Genomic DNA, 19,775 nt, shown 5'->3' with positions numbered 1-19,775 from the left:
GAGTGACAGGAGTAACCATTTTGGAAAAACCTCCTTCGCTGAGCTGAAAGTGCCTCTTCCTCCATTGCAATGGTGGGAATCATGCCTTGAAACTGAATTGGTTGACTGTCTCCATCAACATCTCAGATATCTAAAATGCTTTCACTGGTCCATCTCTTGTGTTAACTATATAAGCAAGATCTTTCCTTTTATAACAGACTTAGAGTGCCTCCTCATACATAGTATAGTATATAAATGAGGGCAGAGGAACCTCAGGACAAAGGAGAATTGATTCAGAGGTTCACTGCTTTGACCTTTTGCCTTGCCCTGACATTACCATGACTCAGAAGCGACCGCTGCTTCTCAGAATGCAGGCCACCCGTTGCTCACCAGCAAGTACAGTACCTTCAGTTCCTCCAGGTCAGGCCTCTCCTTGGCCACCACTGCAGCCAAAAGCTGGTCCTCCAGCCCATCCCTGGTGACCAGAAAGTTGATCAAGGTGCACTGGGCCTGCATCTCCGGTTTGTAGTGGGGGTTGAAGTACTTGGTGTGCAAAATGAGGCGGAAGTTGGGGTGGTACTCCACCTCCTTATCTCCTATTTTAATGAACCTGTGGATTAGAGTTTTGAGAAGGCATGAGGCTTTTGAGCAAACCAGGACAGAAAACCACCACTCTGTCTATACCCTAGGCAAGCCCTCCCCAACCTGGTGCTGTCCAGGTGTGCCACAGGTCTAGGAAGAGTGGCATAAGCGTTGTTATTAGTCGTGAGCAGAGCTGATTATCACTCTCACCATCTTTTACTTTACCATGGGTTTGATGTTAGGCCATGGGAAATTTCTGTGCTTTTCTGGAAAAGACGGTTCAGTAAATATAAGAGAAGGGCCAAGCCATACATACTCCTCTCTTTCAACAGACTGGCAAAAGGAGTGTGAATAGGTAAGACAGACACCTCTGAAAGCTGGAGGCCAGCACCTGAGATGAAAAACAGTAGAGTCATGTCCAAGAACAGCGTCTGATTTGCCTACAGGAGTGCATGGATGCCTGACCCCACAGGAGACAGACAATACACAGAAGCGCTTTCGTAAAGAATCCGTGGGAAACTTGTGGTTGCAAAGATGGAGCAGGTCAAGGAATGCACAGCAAGGCTCGACATTCTTCTTTGGAAGAAGAAAAGCGAAGCATTTGAGGAGTGTTGCTTGTTGCTGCCTGTTTGTACTTCACCCTCACCTGCAGAAGCATTGGGCAGGATCCAGGGTGCTGCAGCACTAGTGCCGGAGTAGCTGGCATGCTGCCATGAGTGCTTGCCAGCGCACAGGGAGGAAGTGGCGATGTGCTGCCAACATGCCAGCTGCTCCAGAGCACTGCAGCCAAACTGTCTGCAGGGCCCACGGGGGCCTCTCATTACAAGAGCCTCCCAGGCTACCGGTCTGCTTCTGGGTATAATTCAAAGTGCTGGTTATAACCAGGAAGGTCCATATGGCTCGGGGCCCAGGCATCTGAAAGCCCACCCTCTCCCATGAAAGCCTGGCTGGGCTCTGAGAGCTTCAGGGGGAAGCTTTCCTCCCAGAACTGCACCCACCAGAATAAGACTAATGGAAAAGCTGGGAAGGGTTTGTGGCAGAAGCTGAGCTTGTGTCTCAGCATTTGCAAGGGCACAAGTACCAGAGAGGAATAGACAGATGCCTGCTTGCCATGCAAAACCAATTTCAAAGAGACATAGAGCAAGATCGTGTTTTGCGGGGGGAGGAGGATTTGCTAGGTTATGAAATGATATGTTATGTTTATGTAAGATCCCTTGGCATTCTTATTTCTTTTTCACATTTTTCTCTTTTCTATGTTCTATTTCTTTTAGGAAAACAATAAAAATATTAAAACCAAGCAAAATAAAGTAAGAGGCATGAAGAGCAGCCCTCAGTGTTTGAAAGAACAATTGCAATCATAAATGTGCTCATCTGGAATTGTAAATCAATCCAACATTAAGTTTTCAGAGAAGGGCTGTGTGTCAATACTACTAGTCCGGGAACTCTTGCACAATATTTTCTGTGGGAAATAGCAGGAAATAGAAATATAGAGGAAATGCTTCTTTTCCTTCCCAGCATGGAGAACAGATCAAAGTGGAAAGGGGGCATGCGAGACACTCAGGTGGTGCTACGGCTCAGGAAGGACTTGAGGAAAGGGCCCTCAAGCACTGCCTCCTCATCCGGAAGTGAACACCAACCGGGCAGCAGAGGTGTGCCTGAAAGGCTGCTACGGGCTCACCATCATCCCAGCTTTGAAGAGCAGGGGCTGTTGGAGCTTCCAAACTGGTGGTACCGGCCGACTTACTTTCCTTTTTTGATGGTGTTTCGACCTAGCAGAGGATCCAGCACAGGCTCCACAGTCTCGCCAATGTTCTCGATGAGCAGCGTGTCTCCTTCAGAAACGGCCCGTTCAATGATGTCTAGGTAGCTGCAAAGGCAGGCAGTGAGGCCTTAAGCAATGCCACACAGAAAGCTCTCGAATGCAACACACTTCCTGCACCACCCCGAGGGACACCGCAGGCCGTCTGCACCAATGCTGAGGACACGGATGCTCGCGGAGCAAGGGGCTTTGCGCGAGGTTTCGAAGGCTCGCCTGTGTGCATCAGTGCTGGCTAGTCTGGGCTGGGGCCTGGTGCCAGTATACAGGCGAGGGGTGTGAGGGATGTCCCAGAACAGAATAGCCCGGCTATAGCTCCACCTTTTCTGCCCAAGCCGGATGGCTTTCAGCTCATTTCCATGCTTGTTTTTAATCCACTTGATCCCTTGGAGCTGGGCGTCTATGATGAGTGGCCAGCGCTCGGTATTGCACAGGATGGTTGCATTTTCTGTGGACATGCGGTCGCTGGGCAGCCCCTGGTTGTTCCAAGTGGCGATGTCCGCATCGTCCGTGAGGAGGCTCAGCGGGTCCAGCCCAGGAGTGATGGGAATCGGCACCTGCCAAAGAGCAAGCCTTGTTCAGGACACGCAAGGCACAGCCTGCGCTCGTCTCACACAGCACTTTGTAGCTATCACCAGAAACCCTGGGGTACAGTCCAGGGAAACGCTGGCGACGAATGCACACTGGGTGGCTAAAACTGGACTGTTGTTCTTGTGCGGCTTGGTGGGACATAGCACAGACACTGTGGTTTGTTTCTTTATTTAAAGTTCTTATACCTTGCCTTTCCTTCAGCACAGCAAGGGAGCATTTTACAATATTAATAAAGCTACCAATAAAAACACCATAAGGATGATACCCTGCACTCAAACCATTAAAATCCAACAATAATAATCTAACCTAACACCACTGAAAAACAATAGCTGAGGAGTCAAATGTTTGTGTAAGAAAAATGCCTCCTGGGGTTTTCGTCTGACTAAACATGCACAAAGTTAGAGCTAAAAAGAACCACAGGGATTTTTCAGCCTCCCACCCCACACCCTGCTAAGTCTGCAAACTGATAGCAGGCAATTTTCCCTGTTTAAGCAAAGGATCCACATCTCTCTGAAAATGAATTGGTAGGATATGAGAACTGGGGTGCCCATGGGCAAAGCTGAGGACATGTCAATAGGTTTGGGGCAGAAAGGACTAGGGCTAGTCCTCATGGAGAACAAACAAGTCAGGTGCAATGAACTGAATGGGGACAGGAGTTGATAAAAGGTTTTGTTGTAAAGTGGCATTATCGCCTGGCTGGGCTGGCAATTCTCACAAAACAGAGCAGGACCCAGTTGCCCTGAAGGGGGGGACTCAGCTTTTGGCTCTGTGCTGCCAAGCCTTCAAAATACTTGCTCAGTTAGAAGCTGTGTTAGATCCGGGGTGGCTCAAGGGCCTTGTGCTGAGACGAACCAGGTGGCTTAAGCTGCTCTGAGTCAATGCAAAGCACGTGTTGCTGGCCTGAGGAGGCCACAGTTCATTCAAGACGTGGCTTCGAGATGACTAACTGGAACTGGCTCTGCATGAAAAGCCCCAGAGGCTTCAGCCTGTTTCCAGTTAGGGAGGTCCCAGATTTGTGCCATCTCTTCTGTGCCTTGTGGATTATAAGGCTTTTTTTGTTCCACTGTCCTCCCATGGATGGAATGGGATTTGTTTCTAATCAGAATGTTTTGACCTAATGCTCATTAGTGCAAGTGCAGTCAGAATGACAAAAATGATCAGAATGTTTTGATCTAATGCTCATTAGTGCAGGAGAGCCAGTGTGGTGCAGTGGACAAGAACATGGGACTGGGACTCAGGCGATCTGGGTTCTAGTCCCCACTTAGCCATGGAGCCAACTGGGTGACTTTGGGCCAGTCACACTCTCTCAGCCCAACCTACCTCACAGGGTTGTTGTGGGGATAAGATGGAGGAAGAGAAGATGTAAGCTGCCTCGAGCCCTTTGTAGGAAAAAGGCAGGATATAAATCGAAAAATAAATAAATAAAGTGACAACTAGTGAAAGTGAAAATTAGTGCAAACCTCCACTTTCCTCCCAGTGAAAAAAAAGTCTGCAAGTCCACAGAATCTTCATGACTTAGAAATAGCCAGTTGGCTGCAGAAACCAGAGGCTGGATAGACTGAAATCAGAACTCCTATGCCTCCATTATGAATTCTCCAAAACCCTTCTTTCCAATCCATCTGGAGCTTGCCTTTAAAGCTCTTCTTAGCTTGGGACTGTGGAGCCAAGGAAATGTTGTTCTCATTCATCTGACACATTCAGCCCTACCTTCTTCAGCAAGGAACCTCAGACAGCATACATGATCCTCCCCATCTCCATTTTATCCTCACAACAACCCTGTGAGGTAGCTGAGGCTGAGAGTCAGTAAGTGGCCTGAAGTCAGCTAGTAAGTTTCATGGCAAAGCAAGAACCAGACTAATACTCCAAAGATCTTCAGAGGTCATCTTCAAGGTGCCTCTGCCATCCAAGATGAACCGGGGGGGGGGGGGGAACGGGGGACAGAAGAGAAGGCCTTCCTGGTTGCAGTGCCCTGTGCATGGTGGGCCCCAGCAATCCTCCCCAGAGTTCATATCACATCAGGCAAAGATTCCCAGATTTTAATCACTACTTTTAAGCAATTTTTACTGTGCTGCTTTTTTGTGCTGTCCTTTACTGCTGTCATCTGCCTTTTGAACAGTTGTAAAGCACCCTGAAAATTTCAAAACTGAAAGGTCACACGATCTTTTTTTAAAAAGTAAACCATCAGTCACAAGGGGTTTTAGGGTTAGATATTTGATATTGGGAGCAGCTCAAGAGAAACTGACATGTATCGTAGAGCCACCAGAATCAGAACCATCATTCATGGCAAATGCTTGCTGGAATACATCCCTCATCCTCAGCTGCCTCTGGGGCAGATTTACCTTTAGCTGATGAAGGTAAGGGGTCCAGAACTTGTCCAGCAGTTCTGTCCTGTATTTTTTGGTAAAGTAGCCAACGTAGGAAACAAACGCAGTAATCAGAAGCACATCCCCACACAACGTCTTTTCCTGCTCACGGAAATTTTCCACTGACTCGGCCCAGCGCACGTTTTCTGATGCTAATCCGCCAACCAGCCTGAAGAAACATTTCAAAAGGAGACGGGCCTTTGGCGAGCACAGCCTGGGACTCTGGTCAGCTGCGTCGTGAAGCAAGGCCTGGATGTGCCCGGAAGTGGGTGAATTAAGACGAAGGGCAGAGGTGGTGGGCTCAGCATCTTCATGCTGAGAGAGAGTTTCCTACTGTGCTCATGCCAGGGGCAGAGGGAAGGGGCCAGCTGGCTGGTCAGGATGACGTCGTGGTGACCCTTCCATGAGTCTTGTGATTCCAAATCTATCAAGCTGCTATGAATGGGACTGCCAAATTGGCCAGACCTATAGGACTGCTGGAGATTATTTGGACAGCCCAGGCAGAGAAGCCCAGCCTTTTTCATCGGGGGGGATTACTCTCAATTGCTGGACTTTTCTGGAAGGCGAGAGGTAACCGGGAATCAGGGCTACCTTTCTCATTCATCTTTTTCCCAACTGTGTAATGTGATTAATTGGGTATCTGTGTAAAAAGGCAAAAATAAAAGGCTACTTCTGGAAGGGTTCTGTCCTTAAAGATGGCCTAGAAATAATTTGAGAGAGAGAGAGAGAGAGAGAAGCAGCTCTGCCTACACATAATTCATATCCCTGGCATGCCATTTTCAGAGATATTGGGCAGGGCTGGTGACAAAAGTGGGCCTGGACAGGGACCTGCCAAGAGCCCACACCCCAGTGGGAATCCACTGACAAGAACACCTTGGCCCAGCTCCTCTGTTCTGCTCTTGTAACTTCTCCATTTCATACAAGCATGGACTTACAGACCAATTGAGCTGGAAGGGGCCAATAAGGCCATCAGGTCCAGCCCCCTGCCCAATGCAGGGTTCCAGATTAAAGCATCCCTGACAGATGGCTGCCCAGCTTCATCTTGAATGCCCCAGTCTGGAATGCCCCACTCCCAGGTAATTGGTTCCACTGTCCTATTGCTCAAACAGTCAGGAAGTTATTCCTGATGTTCTGCTGGACTCTCTCATTGCATGCCCTGCACTCTGCAATAATCAAGAGGAGATTCTGGCTCTCTCCTCTGTGACAACCTTTCAGGAACTTGAACAGCACTATTATATCTCCCCTCAGTCTTCTCTTCTCAAGACTTGCCCGTCAAGCAAGCAACTGGTAGCCGTGATGAGGAAGACGATGAGGCGAATGGCAGCCATTTGTGACAGCAGTGGTGGTAAGAAGGCAGAAATGGACAGAGGAGCCTGCTGGGAGTGCTTTACCGAGAGCTCTCTGGAGCCAGCACTGCAGCTGCTGACCGACCAGAATGTGTGATGTGCACTGCAGATCTCAGTCTCCAGAGGAACCACCAAATCAGTGCAGATCTCAGTCTCCAGAGGAACCACCAAAACGCAGAGAGCTCTGCTTGCCTTTGAACTCTCAGCCTCCCTGCAAATTCTAATTGCAGCTGCTCTAAATAAACTACGCATCTTTGACTCATTCTCCTCCATGCAGCAATTCATTTTCAGGAAATGGTTCATAGCATGCTGGGAAGCATAACAAGTTTCTTCTTACCAGCTGGGCCTTCCAGCAAGTTGGGAGAATCAAAAGCCTTAGTGCAGCAGGCTCCAGATACTTAAAATACAGAGTTCTTCCCTCAGAAGAATTAAAATATACAGAGCAAACATGCAATATATTTGTGGTCTGGCTTCTATTATCTTAGGACCCACTGCTATCATTTTGCTTTTGACCTTTCTGGAAAAAAAAGTTTACACATGCTTGGATTCTTGGGATTTTGACAGGAATGGCCACATTCCCCACCCAGGGCTACATTTTGGAACACATCACAGCCTGCTTCACCAAGTATTTCAGGGAACAATCTGATGATCATACCAATAACACAGTCATTGCCAACTTCTTGGGACATTGTTTTATACTGATTGTATTTTGGGCACATTGGCCATGACCGGATACACTGGGTTTAGTCATTCCGCAAGATGCAAGAACTGGCCTTCAGTTAGGATTTTAACCTAGTTTTTTTCTTTTTAGAAGTTTTGGAAGTCATAGAAGTATGAAATACTTTTCATGGCTTGTCATATAGGAAATTCATAACTAACCTTTTGTGACTGAGTTTTTTTTAAACACTGTAGAGTGACGTTAATTTATTTACTACATTTATATCTTGTCTTTCCTCCAAGGAGTTCAAGGAGGTTCTTCTCCTCCTGCCCCGCCCCCCCTTTATCCTCCTAATAGGCTTGTGCGTGTTTAATTTGGCCAGAAAAATGAAGAGCAGGGTAAGGGTTAAACACTCCTCTCCTCAGTGCTGTTCTGAACAAATTGGCAGCCCCCACATCACGACAGCATTTCGTTTTTTAAAATGTGGGATATCAGTCATGGGTGACCTGCATCACATGTAATAACTTGGGACCCAGTGAAATAGTAAATCACATCAGCCATCAGTCAAGGCCAGCAAAAAACTCGCTCGACTCTACTGGATGACACGGTACCTGTTCGCCAGTGATATGACTCTGTTAGTTGCGTCGGCTTCTTGCTGGCACTTGATTTTCTCAGCTGTGGCCTTTTCAAATTCAGCAGTCAGATTGGCCAAGTTGGCATTTAGGTCCTTTAAAACAAGAGTCTTGCAGTTACTTGTGTGGACACTGAAGTCGGCTTGTTACAGCAGTCAAGGGACAAAACTCCTATTTATTTTAGTGGAGCAGTACTTACCTGGTTGCATCCGAAGACTATGTACAGGCTGCTACAGATGAGGCTTTTATCATGCGGTTATGCAATCACACTGCCACATTCACAGAAACTTATGGTATTCCAGATGCTAGCATCTCCAACTCATAACCCTCCTGTGGTTACCCCTACTTTTCTCCTGTTTCTCCTTACTGCAGACAATCCATTCAAAGGGGCAAAAGATGGAATTGCTGCACATCTCTTGACTGATAGCATCTTGTCCTCCACCTGGAAGTGCTCACAAGTATCTATGACTTCGGCACTATGTGGAAGTTGCTTTTCTGTGATGTGCCCCTACATGGCTTGGGTCGGCATCTTAATGAGCAGGGCTACTGTCTGGGCCATTTTATTTTGTTAGGTTTTATTTGTTACATTTATATGCTGTCCAACTGCCAAATGCCTTCAGAGTACTTTATATTGTACACCAAAACATAACAACAAAATGACAGAAAAACCCCAAAATAATATTAAATGCAACGAACATTAAAACTATTAAAAACATTAAGAATTGGCAGTAAATTTACTAACCAGAGCAAAGAACTGAAGAGAAAGGGCCTTGCAGGCTTTTAAATACACTTTGAAATAAGTATGGTGAAGATGCCAGGCAGACCTCGCTGGGCAGGGCCTTCCAGAGGTGGGGAGCAGTGTGGAGAAGGCTCTCTCTTTCTCTGGGAGCCACCTGTTGCACCATGGCAGATGGTGACACCCAGAGAAGAGCCTCTGGAGATCATTTCAGCAATCAGGCAGGGGCCTATGGGAGAAGGCACTCCTTTGGCTGGTCTGGTCAGCACCAACTTTTTGAACTGGGCCCAGAAATTATTATAAGGGTTGCTGAAAACAGTAAAAGCTAAATTAAGGGTGCCATCCCCATGCATGTCTAGGCAAAAAAGCTCCTGAAAATACAAGCATTCCCCTACTAGCCACCAGTAGCTACTAGTCCTGGAGGATGTACGCTGCATGCACAAAACCTGCTCCTGGCGGCCATACGGCAGGGAATGGCGTCCCCCTTCGTGCCCGCTTGTTGGCTTCCCAGCAGCAGCTGCATGGCCAGTGCGGAGAAAAGGCTGCTGGAGCCTCCGTCTGATCCAGCATGCTCACCTCGCCCTGGCTCACAGGTGGTACACCAGCTCTTGACTTGCATAGCCATGGGGAGTTACCATTGCATGCCAACAGCTCCACTCTCTAAGTCACGGCTAATTACTTAGTGCTCTTGCTCAGTGCCAGCAGTGAATGCCAGCCAATGGGAACCGTGGCATTGCTTGGACAGGATGCCCGGGGTGCTGGCATGCTACCAAGGCGAGGTCAGGGGGCACTTACTGCAATCTTGTTTTTAATCAGTGTGAGTTTCGCTTGTGCTTCTGCCAGCTCAGCATTCGCCTCCTCCAAGGCTTGCCGCTTGGGTGCAACATCACAATAAACTTCATAGAAGCGAACAATGTTCAGGCACCAAGAACACAGACCAGCTGCAGCTGTGGACTTGGATTGTATAAAATCTGGATCAAAGGTTGGATCATGTTGAAATGGTCTGTAGAAAGAAGGTTGAAAAGCAGTGTTGAGCTATGGGTACCAGGCATCCCTTTAACATTTATAGAGGCAACCTACCATTTTCTCATCTCTGAATATACCCCGCCCCCAACTAGAATGGCTACAATCCCCACTGTATCATCCTAAAGGAGAGGTTTAAAACACTGTCCAGCAGGCCACAATGGCAACGAAACTCAGGTGCTCTTCCCAACCCAGCTGAACTGAGGGGTAGAGAAGGCCTGATATTAATAGCCATCAGGGCATATTATTAGATGGAGAGTTTTAAACCTCTCCCCTCTAGAGCTCTTGTTGCCATCAAGATTTAAAATGTTCCAGGAGAGAGATCCTGATCTTAAGCTCGGACTAGGCAACTTGTGGCCTTACATAATTTGACCTAGAACTCCCATCAGGCCTAGCCAGTATAGCCAATTGTGAAGGATGATGGGAGTTGTAGACCAAAATATCTGGAGGGCCACAAGTTGCCCGCTCCTGCTTGAAAGGGCTGTTTCCCTTCAACAGGCTGAACCACAGAGCTGGGCTAGTGCTGCAGTATTAAGTGGTGCAGTGTCACATTCTTTTCTATTTATTTAGGTGTCCATCTCCTGCTTTTAGCCTCAAAATGATGGGCGCAGTCCTTTGCAGAGGACAAGCCTTGTGCAAAACACATTGCTTTCCTTGCCTTAAGTGCAAGAACAGCAACCCAGATGCCTCTTACTTGAATGCCTTCAAGCAGGGCTCTGGAATGTGCTCCTTGTCAAATTTTTTCAGAGAATCCAGGAAGGTGTCCACTTTGCCCATCATGCCTTTGGCTGCTTTCCAGCTTCGGTCCTTTGGAATCTTGCCGCCTGGGGCAGTGAGGATCATCACAGCTGCCGTCACATTGACCACGGCCTCTGGGGGTGACCCAAAAGATTTCAGCTCTGTCAGGTTGTTCTAGAAAGGGGTAGGGGGAGGGGGAGAGGGAGAGGAAGAAGACAGTACACTTAGCCACCAAACTGCAAATGTTGTAGTAAGTTCAACAAAGAGCCCAAATCAAGTGTTCAGCCAAACTGAGGCAAGAGACACTCCAGCAGCCATGCTGAGCATCTTTCGCACGAAGGCTCCTCCTCCCACAGGTGGTACCCCTGCCCACTATTCCAGCAGGGTAAATGGAGCACTTCCCACACAAGGCTGTGAATCAGCGGCTAAGCCACTGTATCAGCTTTCAGTGTGGTCACAGAAGTGAGATCCCAGCACTACACGAAGTGTGTTTCTTTTCCTGTTTTTCCACAATGTATCCTCTTGGTGACACTGGGGGATAACTCACTGGTGTAAAGACACAAGAATAAATGATCCCCTTATCTATCCATCCATCCATCCATCCATCCATCCATCCATCCATCCATCCATCCATCCCATTTGTATGCCACCCCATAGCCAAAGGCTCTCTGGGAGGCTCACAGTGTCCAATATAAATATATTTAAAATACAGATAAAAATAAATAACAGTAAGAAACAACACCATAAAACATAGTAAAATTAAAATGAATTATAAATATAACTGTATAAATAGGAAACAGGAGGAAAATAAGCATGATATGACCACCACCAACAACCAATAAAACAGTAAACAAAATAGTAAACCAGCAGCAAACCAATAATCCAGTCTAAAAACAGATACTAAATAAAAAAGGACATTAGTCAGAGAAGCAACCAAGAGGTCAAGGATAACCCTGAAAGAGCTGGAGCGGTTTGCAGCTGAGATAGAAGAAACTGTTCATAGGACAGCCACCATCCTATGCTCCAGAAATCTGGGCTCTGGGTATTGCTGGTTCCCTGCTCTAAAGTTCTTACCCAAAGTGCTGGCTGGACACCAAAGGGAAATGGAGGGTTAAAGAACTTACAAGCAACCATGACTAGGGGATGCTAATTGCAGGATAAACGCCTTGTGTAGAAAAGCCCTGAGGCAGGTGAGAGGGGGTGAAGTGCCCTTCCCTCCCTCCTGCTAAGGCACCTGATTTCCCCACTTTTGGGGCATCCAGGCTTTTGAGTTGTTAAGCCTGCAGGCAGGGACTGCCTTGCTTAATTGTCCAAATGTGAGCTTCTCTGGAAGCTTTGTTGGTTGTGGAACAGCATAAAAATACTTCAGATGAATAAAAATAATGCAATGCATTCCTTCCCTCTGAGATGTGGAGGTTTTGGCAGGTGAACAATTAACAGAACAAGGGAAGTGTCAATGCATGAGCGGCTGTACAGCAGCAAGAACCCATGGGAGGCACGGGGCCCTGTGGACATCACCTGCTGGTGCTTCCTCCCCTGAGATGCTGCTCTTATTCATGGTCACGGACGCTTCAGAACCTCCAGCCAGAAGTGGCCTGGATTTCCCAGAGCCCATATCAGCTTCAGACTAGCAGAGGTTCTCAGATTTAGGGCTTTGTATTTTGGGGCTGAGGTCCCTCACTGTAATAATTCGTGGCTGTTTCTAAATTTTAAGTGGATTTCTGCAATGTCAGAACATACAAGGCTGAGGATGGCTTCTGAGAGAAGAATCATGCATCCATGATCTTAGTGCACCTCAATCAACTTTCAGCAAGATCAGAATATATCACACAGCCAGCTGAAAATGCCCAAGGATTTTACCTTATTGAGAGTGTCCAGAGCTTCCTGAGCAGCAATTAATGCTGGTTCAGCTTTGGCCAAATCCGTTTCACAGGCCCTTTGCTTTTCTGTTACATTCTAGATATAGGAAAAAAAATAGAGAACATTAAACAAAACTGTCTATGCAAACAGGCCAGTTTTCCATCCTGGCTTTTAGATTCTGGGATCAATATTACTCCAACATTCCTTAGCACTTATGCTTTCAAAAGCAATGCTAAAAATGAAAGAGGTGTGCACAAAAACTGAGCATTGTTCGTGAAAATGCGAGGAAATAAGCACCTCCAGTGAATGTGGTCCAAGTAGGCAAATGCAGAAACCTGGCAGCAGGAAATCCTCAGAACAAGTGGGAGACTGTCCTGCCAGGAAGACAAATTGCCAAGAAAGGAAAAGCAATCCCAGCACAAGCCCCAAAAAGGGAGGCAACAGTGGCTTGGAAACTCTCTTCTGTTGCACACTAGGCGTGTGTGGGGTGGGAACATGGCACACTGCAATTTTCAGTGCTTTGGAGGGTGCAAATGATGCTCTGGGGGAAACTGCACACCCTATTGCAGCTAAATCGTGGAAAGTTGCACTATTTTTAATGTGCTTTGCACCATAGAAAATTTGTCAAGTGTTCCAGAGTTCAATGTTTGTTACTAAGTACACTGATTTTGTGCTGTTTACCACATTGTATAAAGGTATTGCTCTACAAAGATTCAGAGTAAATGGTAGTGATTAGCAGAACTGGAGGTCTGCAGAAACAGACTGCCCAGTGTTGCATCCTGTTCTGTATTTGCAGCTTCTTTGTCAGCAAGATCCTGTTTTCCAGAAAGGATTGGGCAAGAGGACACCTGGGCTCCACTGCAACCCTAAACTTCTATGAAAACTTGGCTGGCTCCACTAAAAACTACAGCATGACACATGGAAGTAATTAACAGCTGGATAATAAAACCCCGTTGTGATTAAGCAAAAGCTTCCAGGAATTAAAACTTGCTGTCTAGATCCTCGGCATGTTACAAATGGAAAATGCTTCTCAGAAATGACCCACATTCTTGCAAAGACATCCCTGTCTTTGGCTCATTGATCCCTCACCCTTTCCTCATATCCTGCAAATTATATGCCTGTCAGTTCATCACCAGAAAAAATATTTACTTACCGTATTAATGACCTGCACTTTCAGCTCTTCTTCATCAGCAATTGCTTTCTCCCTGCTCACTTTTTCTGTTTCAATTCCCACCACTTGGATCAGTTTGTCAGCATCTTCATTCTTATGCTTGAGCTCCAGCTCTTGAACAGCAAGTTTGGCTTTCAGATCATCAACCTACCATGTCCAATGGGAGAGTAAATTCTAGAATCTGAGTTGAAACAAGGGGTTTGTAGACACAATTCATGATCATATCTAAAGCTCCATGTCTCCTATACTCTGTAAATTGCATTGTCTTGGCACTTTCCTAAAGATATTTCTTTCACCTCAGGAAATGAAGTAGAGACTATTTACACCCTTCAGAGTGAAAGCAAGAAGCATTGCCTTCATTCTGATTTGGATTTGTGACATCATATAGTCAAATCTGATTGCTTACGAGAGGCATCATCAGGAAGCCCATTCTGAGCAAAGGCTTTGCTTTCTGTTTTCAGAGTTCTGAGAAAACTGCTGTGACAGCAGAACATCATATTGCCTGCGTAATTCCTTGATTAGATGAGATAATTTCAGAGGGAAGTGCTTGCTTTAAAAGCAGTGCAAATCAAGTGAGCTAGGAATGTGCAGAAAATGAGGAAGGGCTAGTTTTAGGAAAGGCTTTGTTCAGCCCCTGAAATCTCTCCCTTGCTTTAATTTTTTTTGTGGGCAAAAATTCAGCATATCCCACCTGACTTCTGATAAATCCTAGTTTATTAAGAAACTAGTTCTCTGAAACAGTGTTAGTAGGTATTCAGAAAAGGATGGGAAACCAAGGCCACAGAAAAAAAGGGAAGCAAGAACAAACAGAATTGCCCTTGAAACAAATTGGAGGGCTCCCATACAGACATCAGCCTAAACACCTGCCACCTTCTGCAGATCAGGCGAGACAACCCTGGCATGTCTACAGTGTGTCCTGCCTGCTGTGCCTGATGGGCTCTGATCCTCTTGAGCTCAGAAGATCCCACTGTCAATTGTCCCCGCCCTCCACTCTGCAGCAAGTTGCAGCTCCAGAGGGATGGTTTAAAGCAGGGAAATAGTGCAGGGAGGAAAGGTGAGTCCCCGCATTTAACCGCTCCAATTCAAATTGCGCTTATACACGGCTGCTCTTAATGAAATGAAAAGATGCCAAGTGATTCATTGGAAAAAAAAAAAAAACATCTTACCAGAAGTACATTCAAGATGAGCAAATCTTGTTATTTGTGTTTATACTCTTGTGTTAAGTGCCAACCTGGATAAAAACTCCCTCATTCTCGGTGGTGCAGTTAACTCATGTCCCTGATCTTTTTGTACAGCAGTGCGGACAATACTTCAGTCAGTTTTACAGGCTGTTGCATCCAGTATTTTTGTGATTAAGTTAGTTTGATCCCATTATCTTCTTCTGTCCCTCACTTTTTGCCAGAATCAGTCTAGCCACACTGTGAACTGGGAGAGGGAGGTATGTGTGGCTGAAAGGAGGACACAGAAAGGCTCCTCTATTCCTTTCCCACTCAAAATCAATTTGAGCTGTTACCAGCTTGCAGGAATTAGAAGGCAATGGATGAAGAGAGTTTGAAACACACACTAGTTCTTCATATGGAATAATTAGCCTATTGAGGGAAGTAGAGTCTGAAGCTTCATCTTGACTATAACTTCACAGAAGGTACCATACAACATACATTTCCATTGACCCAAACATAGCAATCAGTACATTTGTTAGCTAACTCTCTCTAAATGTAATTCAAAGTACACTGTGCGGCAATTGTGGGCAGCCAACAACACTCAAGCGGTAAGCTTGGAACTGTCACTCCAGGACAACAAAAGAATTTCAGCCAGTCACATACCTGTGAGGCGGTACTCTGGAGTTTCATCAAACCATTCTCCAGCCTCTCAATTTTGGCAATAAGCTCTCTTCTTTTCTTAGCCAGCAGGTTCTGATATAGTTTGATCTGCTCCAAGAAGGTTTTTGGGGTGGTGTAATTATAGCGTCTCTCAGTGGCCAAATAGACCTTGGACATTTCATTGACAGTTTTGTGGACAAATGACATAAACAGACTGATAGAAGTCTTGACACCATGCTGCAAGAGGGACCATAAGGTATCAATTAGCCTTGTAAAACAATGGATGATTATCAGAGATGTAGTATATTGTCAGTACATCTATATGGACAGTTTTTACTAACCTGTGCATTCAGTTTTATGATTTTTACAGACATGTTTGCTTTCAATTTATGCCTGTATTTCTCCTCCTGCATTTTAGTATTTAGAATGTGTCCATTCACCTATAGTATTATCCCAATTATTTTCATACTTTATTATTCAAATACAAATGGCCACTGGCACAGAACCATGCCTTCTGCCCAGGCAGCTAGGGGGAATTCTAGCACAGTCCTCTGGGTCAACATTCTCCAGCTTGACTCCCTCCAGATGTTTTGGACTTCAGCCCCTAACAGCCCCAGCCAGTATGGCCAAAGGTGCAGGGTGCTGGGAGTTGCTGACCAGTATATCTAGAGGGCACCAGGTTGGGGAAGGGAGCCAGAGCATCATTGATAAAGCAATACATGCTTAAAAGATGCAACTGGGTGCCACAGAAATTGCTGGGACCCACAATGTTAATATCAAGGTACGCAGCTGCTGTTTCTTCAGAGTGCATCATTTAACACCTGATTCACCTGGGGAAATGCAGTGGTGAATGAATGCTGCTCCAAGGACCTGAGGTTTCTCACACCCCAATTTCCTTTGCTTTAAATATGCAACATGGGCATTGCTGTATAACTTAGGGCCTATTAAAGTTTAATGTGCTTTGGGGAGGAAGGCATGTGAGTGAAGGAAAGAAACAAGAAAGGCTCTGTTGGTGAACATTAGCCTTAACTAGTCTCAAGGGGACACTGACGTGAATCTCTCTCTAGAAATGAAATGGGACTCTGTGGTGTTGAAGTTGCACCCAGCTTTTTATTTCTGCACATGTCAAAAATAAAACAAATATGTGGCAGATGGCAGGTTCTTTCCAACAAGTGAAAACACCAGGCAAAGATCTGTAAAGCAAGGTTTTCAAAGGTTTCCCCTCCCCTTTCTTGCATTTGTAAATTAAACACATATAGAAATATACGTGGTAATAACAAACAGAGATATAATGACATGTTTGCTGAGGTGTGCCCTGTTTGACCACAAATTAGCTGATTCTAAGTGAGAACACTACTCTTAGCTTAAAAACAAAGAAGTTTTAATACCCTTCTTATGCTTTTTGTTGGGCTTGGTGGGACTGGGAAACTGATATAATGCAGCCAGGCTGCATGCTTGATTCTACTTATAATCAGAAATGAACTGGAGTTTTATATTTCATTAGTTTGTATAGGTTTTTGAAGCCCAATCTGGTGCTTAATGTTCTGTCTTCTTAAGCACAAATAAAAAATCTTGATTGCTCTCCCTGGGGCTAGCTTAAATACAATTTCTTAGTCTTAAAATATTGTTACATAGGTGGCTATAGTAACTTTAGAAAAGCAAAGGGCAGACTAGAATATTTCAAAGGAGGCAGGCCCTATACAAAGGTTACTGCCTTTGGGGATCACTAGGAATGAGGTTTCTATGGCAGGAACCATAGTGCATATTCCTAGAGCATTTTTCACTCTGCTTGGCAGTTTAAGATGGCTGAGAGGAGTGGGCGTCACACCTTGATGCTGCTGCAGAAGCACATGTGTGCACATGTGTCGTCCTTGCCACTCAACATATACCCTTGGGAATATATATTTGACCCACTCAGGAGATGACAGGTAAAGCAAGCATTCCCACTGTCTAGGCCTCAAACAGCAAGAGACACCATAAGTGTGGAGCATATACTCAGCTAGAACCCTTGGGAAAAGATTGTGTTCCCTTGGTTTAGATTATTGTGTGACCTGGGTCACAGACCTTGAGTCAGAGAAATTATCCCTTGCATATTTAGTCTAATCCTCTATTAATCAGCAGATAGATCAATGGCCATGCCATACCCCAGATTAGAACATGACAGGCACTTGGTTGATGGGTTCCTTTGTACGCAGCCTACATTTTGAGACTTTATGCCTAGAGAGAAAGCTCATTAGAGCTAGACTGAGAACCAGCGTGGTGTAGTGGTGAAAGGACTGGACTGGGACTAAGGCAGTCTTGGCCCTGTGCTCAGCTGTGAAGCTCACTGGGCAACTCTCAGCCTCATTTACCTCACAGGGTTGCTGTGGGGATAAATGAGAGAGGAGGAGGATCATATAAACTGTCTTGAGTTCCTTGGAGGAGGGGAAACGGTAGGGATATAGATGTAACAATAAAAAACAATTCATCCTTGATGCATATCACAACCTTGATGCAGAACCTTGGCAGAACACAGAAACAATAAAGGAACACTGGCTGTGACATTGTTCTAAGTTTGTTTCATACCAAGGGAGGCTGCAGGCATGGCTATAAATGATGCTATGGAAGTCTAGACCCACCTCAATTCCCTCCGTCTCCTCAAGGAACCTTGCGCTGACCGACACCAACGCATCTTCGGGCCATTCATGAAACCAGTCAATAGCTGTGCAGTTCACTACAGCAGGGAACTTTCTTGCTCGAACACGCAGCGTTGATCCCACAGGAGAGAAGCACAGGATCACCTGGAGTCGAGGAGGAGGGGATCACTTAGCACGCAGGGCTGTCAATATCAATTTACTCAGAAGCCAGAAGGTTAAACTCCAATCATTTTCAGTCTTTTAGGGCCCTGGCTTCTTAGCAATGGGTTTCTGATGGTCTGGGACTGAAAACTGAAAAGGACTGATCTCACACTGCAAAACAATAGCAAAACCTTAAGAAGCTGGATCTTACTAGTTCAAAGTATGAGTTCAGCTGTTCTGAGAAAAAGCAGGTTACAGAGCAGGGTAAACCATATGGATGCACTCCTCAATATTGCAAACTCTGAGGGGGTGGTCCCCTTGCTTCTGTTTCAACAGCAGCTTGCCTGGGCCCAAAGCTCTGAGCAGAAGTTTGGCATTGCAACTGGATGCTCCACTGCATGTAGGCTTTCCACAGTAGAATGGATGCTAATGTGCTGCAGACACTTTTATAAGTCTTTTTTTTAATCAGCAATGCTTGGGTACTTGGGTACAAGGCTCAGGATATGGGGCAGAGATAACTGCAGATTGGGAAGGGATTTCTTCAACCAGGTTTTGATTCAGCCTGAGGAGAATAATAAGCTTTGTCACTTTACCATTCTTTCTTGGATCATGTTATCATGCCTCCATAGCATATCTTTCAAGTGCTGCCTTTAAATTAGTACTAGACAGATAAGATCTGGAAGCAGGAAAGGAATGTGTGGCCTACTTGTGGGAGTGCAGCTCTTGCTAATAGCTAATGGACTGACCTAAGAATCTGTCATTCTTGCAGGCATCGCCCATTGCCCTGTTTTTTCCTCCTTGTCCAGATACCATTGAAGGTCAGTTTACATTATTGTATTTCAAAGCTACTGGAACCTGAGTCAGCTTCAACTCCTGACTTAGAGCTATTGTAGGTGAGGCTGTTTAATCTCCTGTGTCTAACATTCTGGTTCATTTGCAGAATTATAACTGGCGTTCTACATGAACACTTTCCTTTCTTGCTTTTCTATACTTCCCTCTGCAGAACCTCTAGGGGGTGCTGTTCATACAGCAGAATAACACAGGAATTAGTATGCTGTTTTGTTTTTACAAATAATACTAGATTTTCCCCTCCCCATAACCCACTGTGAAATTGTGTTTAAAAACTGCAGGAAAGTGTTTCCCCTTGTCACGTGGCACAGCTAACCCTGCAGCCACAGCACACAGAGCCAGGCAGCAGTATGTTCTGTGCACCAGTTACAGAGATATTTGGAATAAATACCCCCTTTCCCCAGCAGTCATGCCATTGGGACAGAAAAGGACAGCTTGCCTTCAGTTGTTTTCGGACTTTCTCAATGAAGAATTTCCAGCAGTTTTCCCTAGTGTCTTGCATGCCAAGAGATTTCACCTGGGGTCGCATGGAGCCAATGATATTTTCCACCTCGTCATCCTGGAATAGCCCTGGGATCTCACCAGATGCCAGGAGATCATTGATCAAAACTAAGAACTGCTCCTCGGCAACCTGCGAGTCTGTCATTAGAAACACGGTGGGGGTGTTCTTCACAGCAACTTTGATGTACTGGGAAGCCAGGTCAGCCTGAACCACAGAACAGATACGTGTCGGTTACTCCCATAAAAAGATTCCTCTGGACTATTTCTGAGCTTCAACGATGCTTTGAAATAGTTCCTGAATCCGACATGGGACAGAAGTAACCTTCCTGTGTA

The 19,775-nt window shown here is 45.7% G+C and overlaps 1 protein-coding gene across 1 annotated transcript in view; it reads right to left on the bottom strand.

Moving 5' to 3' along the window:
* Positions 1-19,775, bottom strand: part of DNAH17 (dynein axonemal heavy chain 17) — an 84,052-nt gene that overhangs the window by 17,369 nt on the left and 46,908 nt on the right. Inside the window, exons 37-48 of the mRNA XM_044420095.1 lie at positions 19,381-19,647; positions 17,934-18,095; positions 15,319-15,552; positions 13,478-13,642; positions 12,325-12,420; positions 10,421-10,638; positions 9,499-9,706; positions 7,947-8,062; positions 5,308-5,500; positions 2,699-2,934; positions 2,306-2,428; positions 385-589 (exon numbers count right to left, since the gene is read on the bottom strand). Of these exons, the coding sequence (XP_044276030.1) occupies positions 385-589; positions 2,306-2,428; positions 2,699-2,934; positions 5,308-5,500; positions 7,947-8,062; positions 9,499-9,706; positions 10,421-10,638; positions 12,325-12,420; positions 13,478-13,642; positions 15,319-15,552; positions 17,934-18,095; positions 19,381-19,647 (2,223 nt within the window). The remainder of the gene's footprint in view (positions 1-384; positions 590-2,305; positions 2,429-2,698; positions 2,935-5,307; positions 5,501-7,946; positions 8,063-9,498; positions 9,707-10,420; positions 10,639-12,324; positions 12,421-13,477; positions 13,643-15,318; positions 15,553-17,933; positions 18,096-19,380; positions 19,648-19,775) is intronic.

Source organism: Varanus komodoensis, unplaced genomic scaffold (genome assembly GCF_004798865.1).
Source record: "Varanus komodoensis strain SLA01 unplaced genomic scaffold, ASM479886v1 scaffold11, whole genome shotgun sequence".
In the NCBI taxonomy this organism is placed as follows: domain Eukaryota; kingdom Metazoa; phylum Chordata; class Lepidosauria; order Squamata; family Varanidae; genus Varanus; species Varanus komodoensis.
Note: the sequence above shows the minus strand (reverse complement) of the source record. Positions and strands in the feature narration are given on the sequence as shown.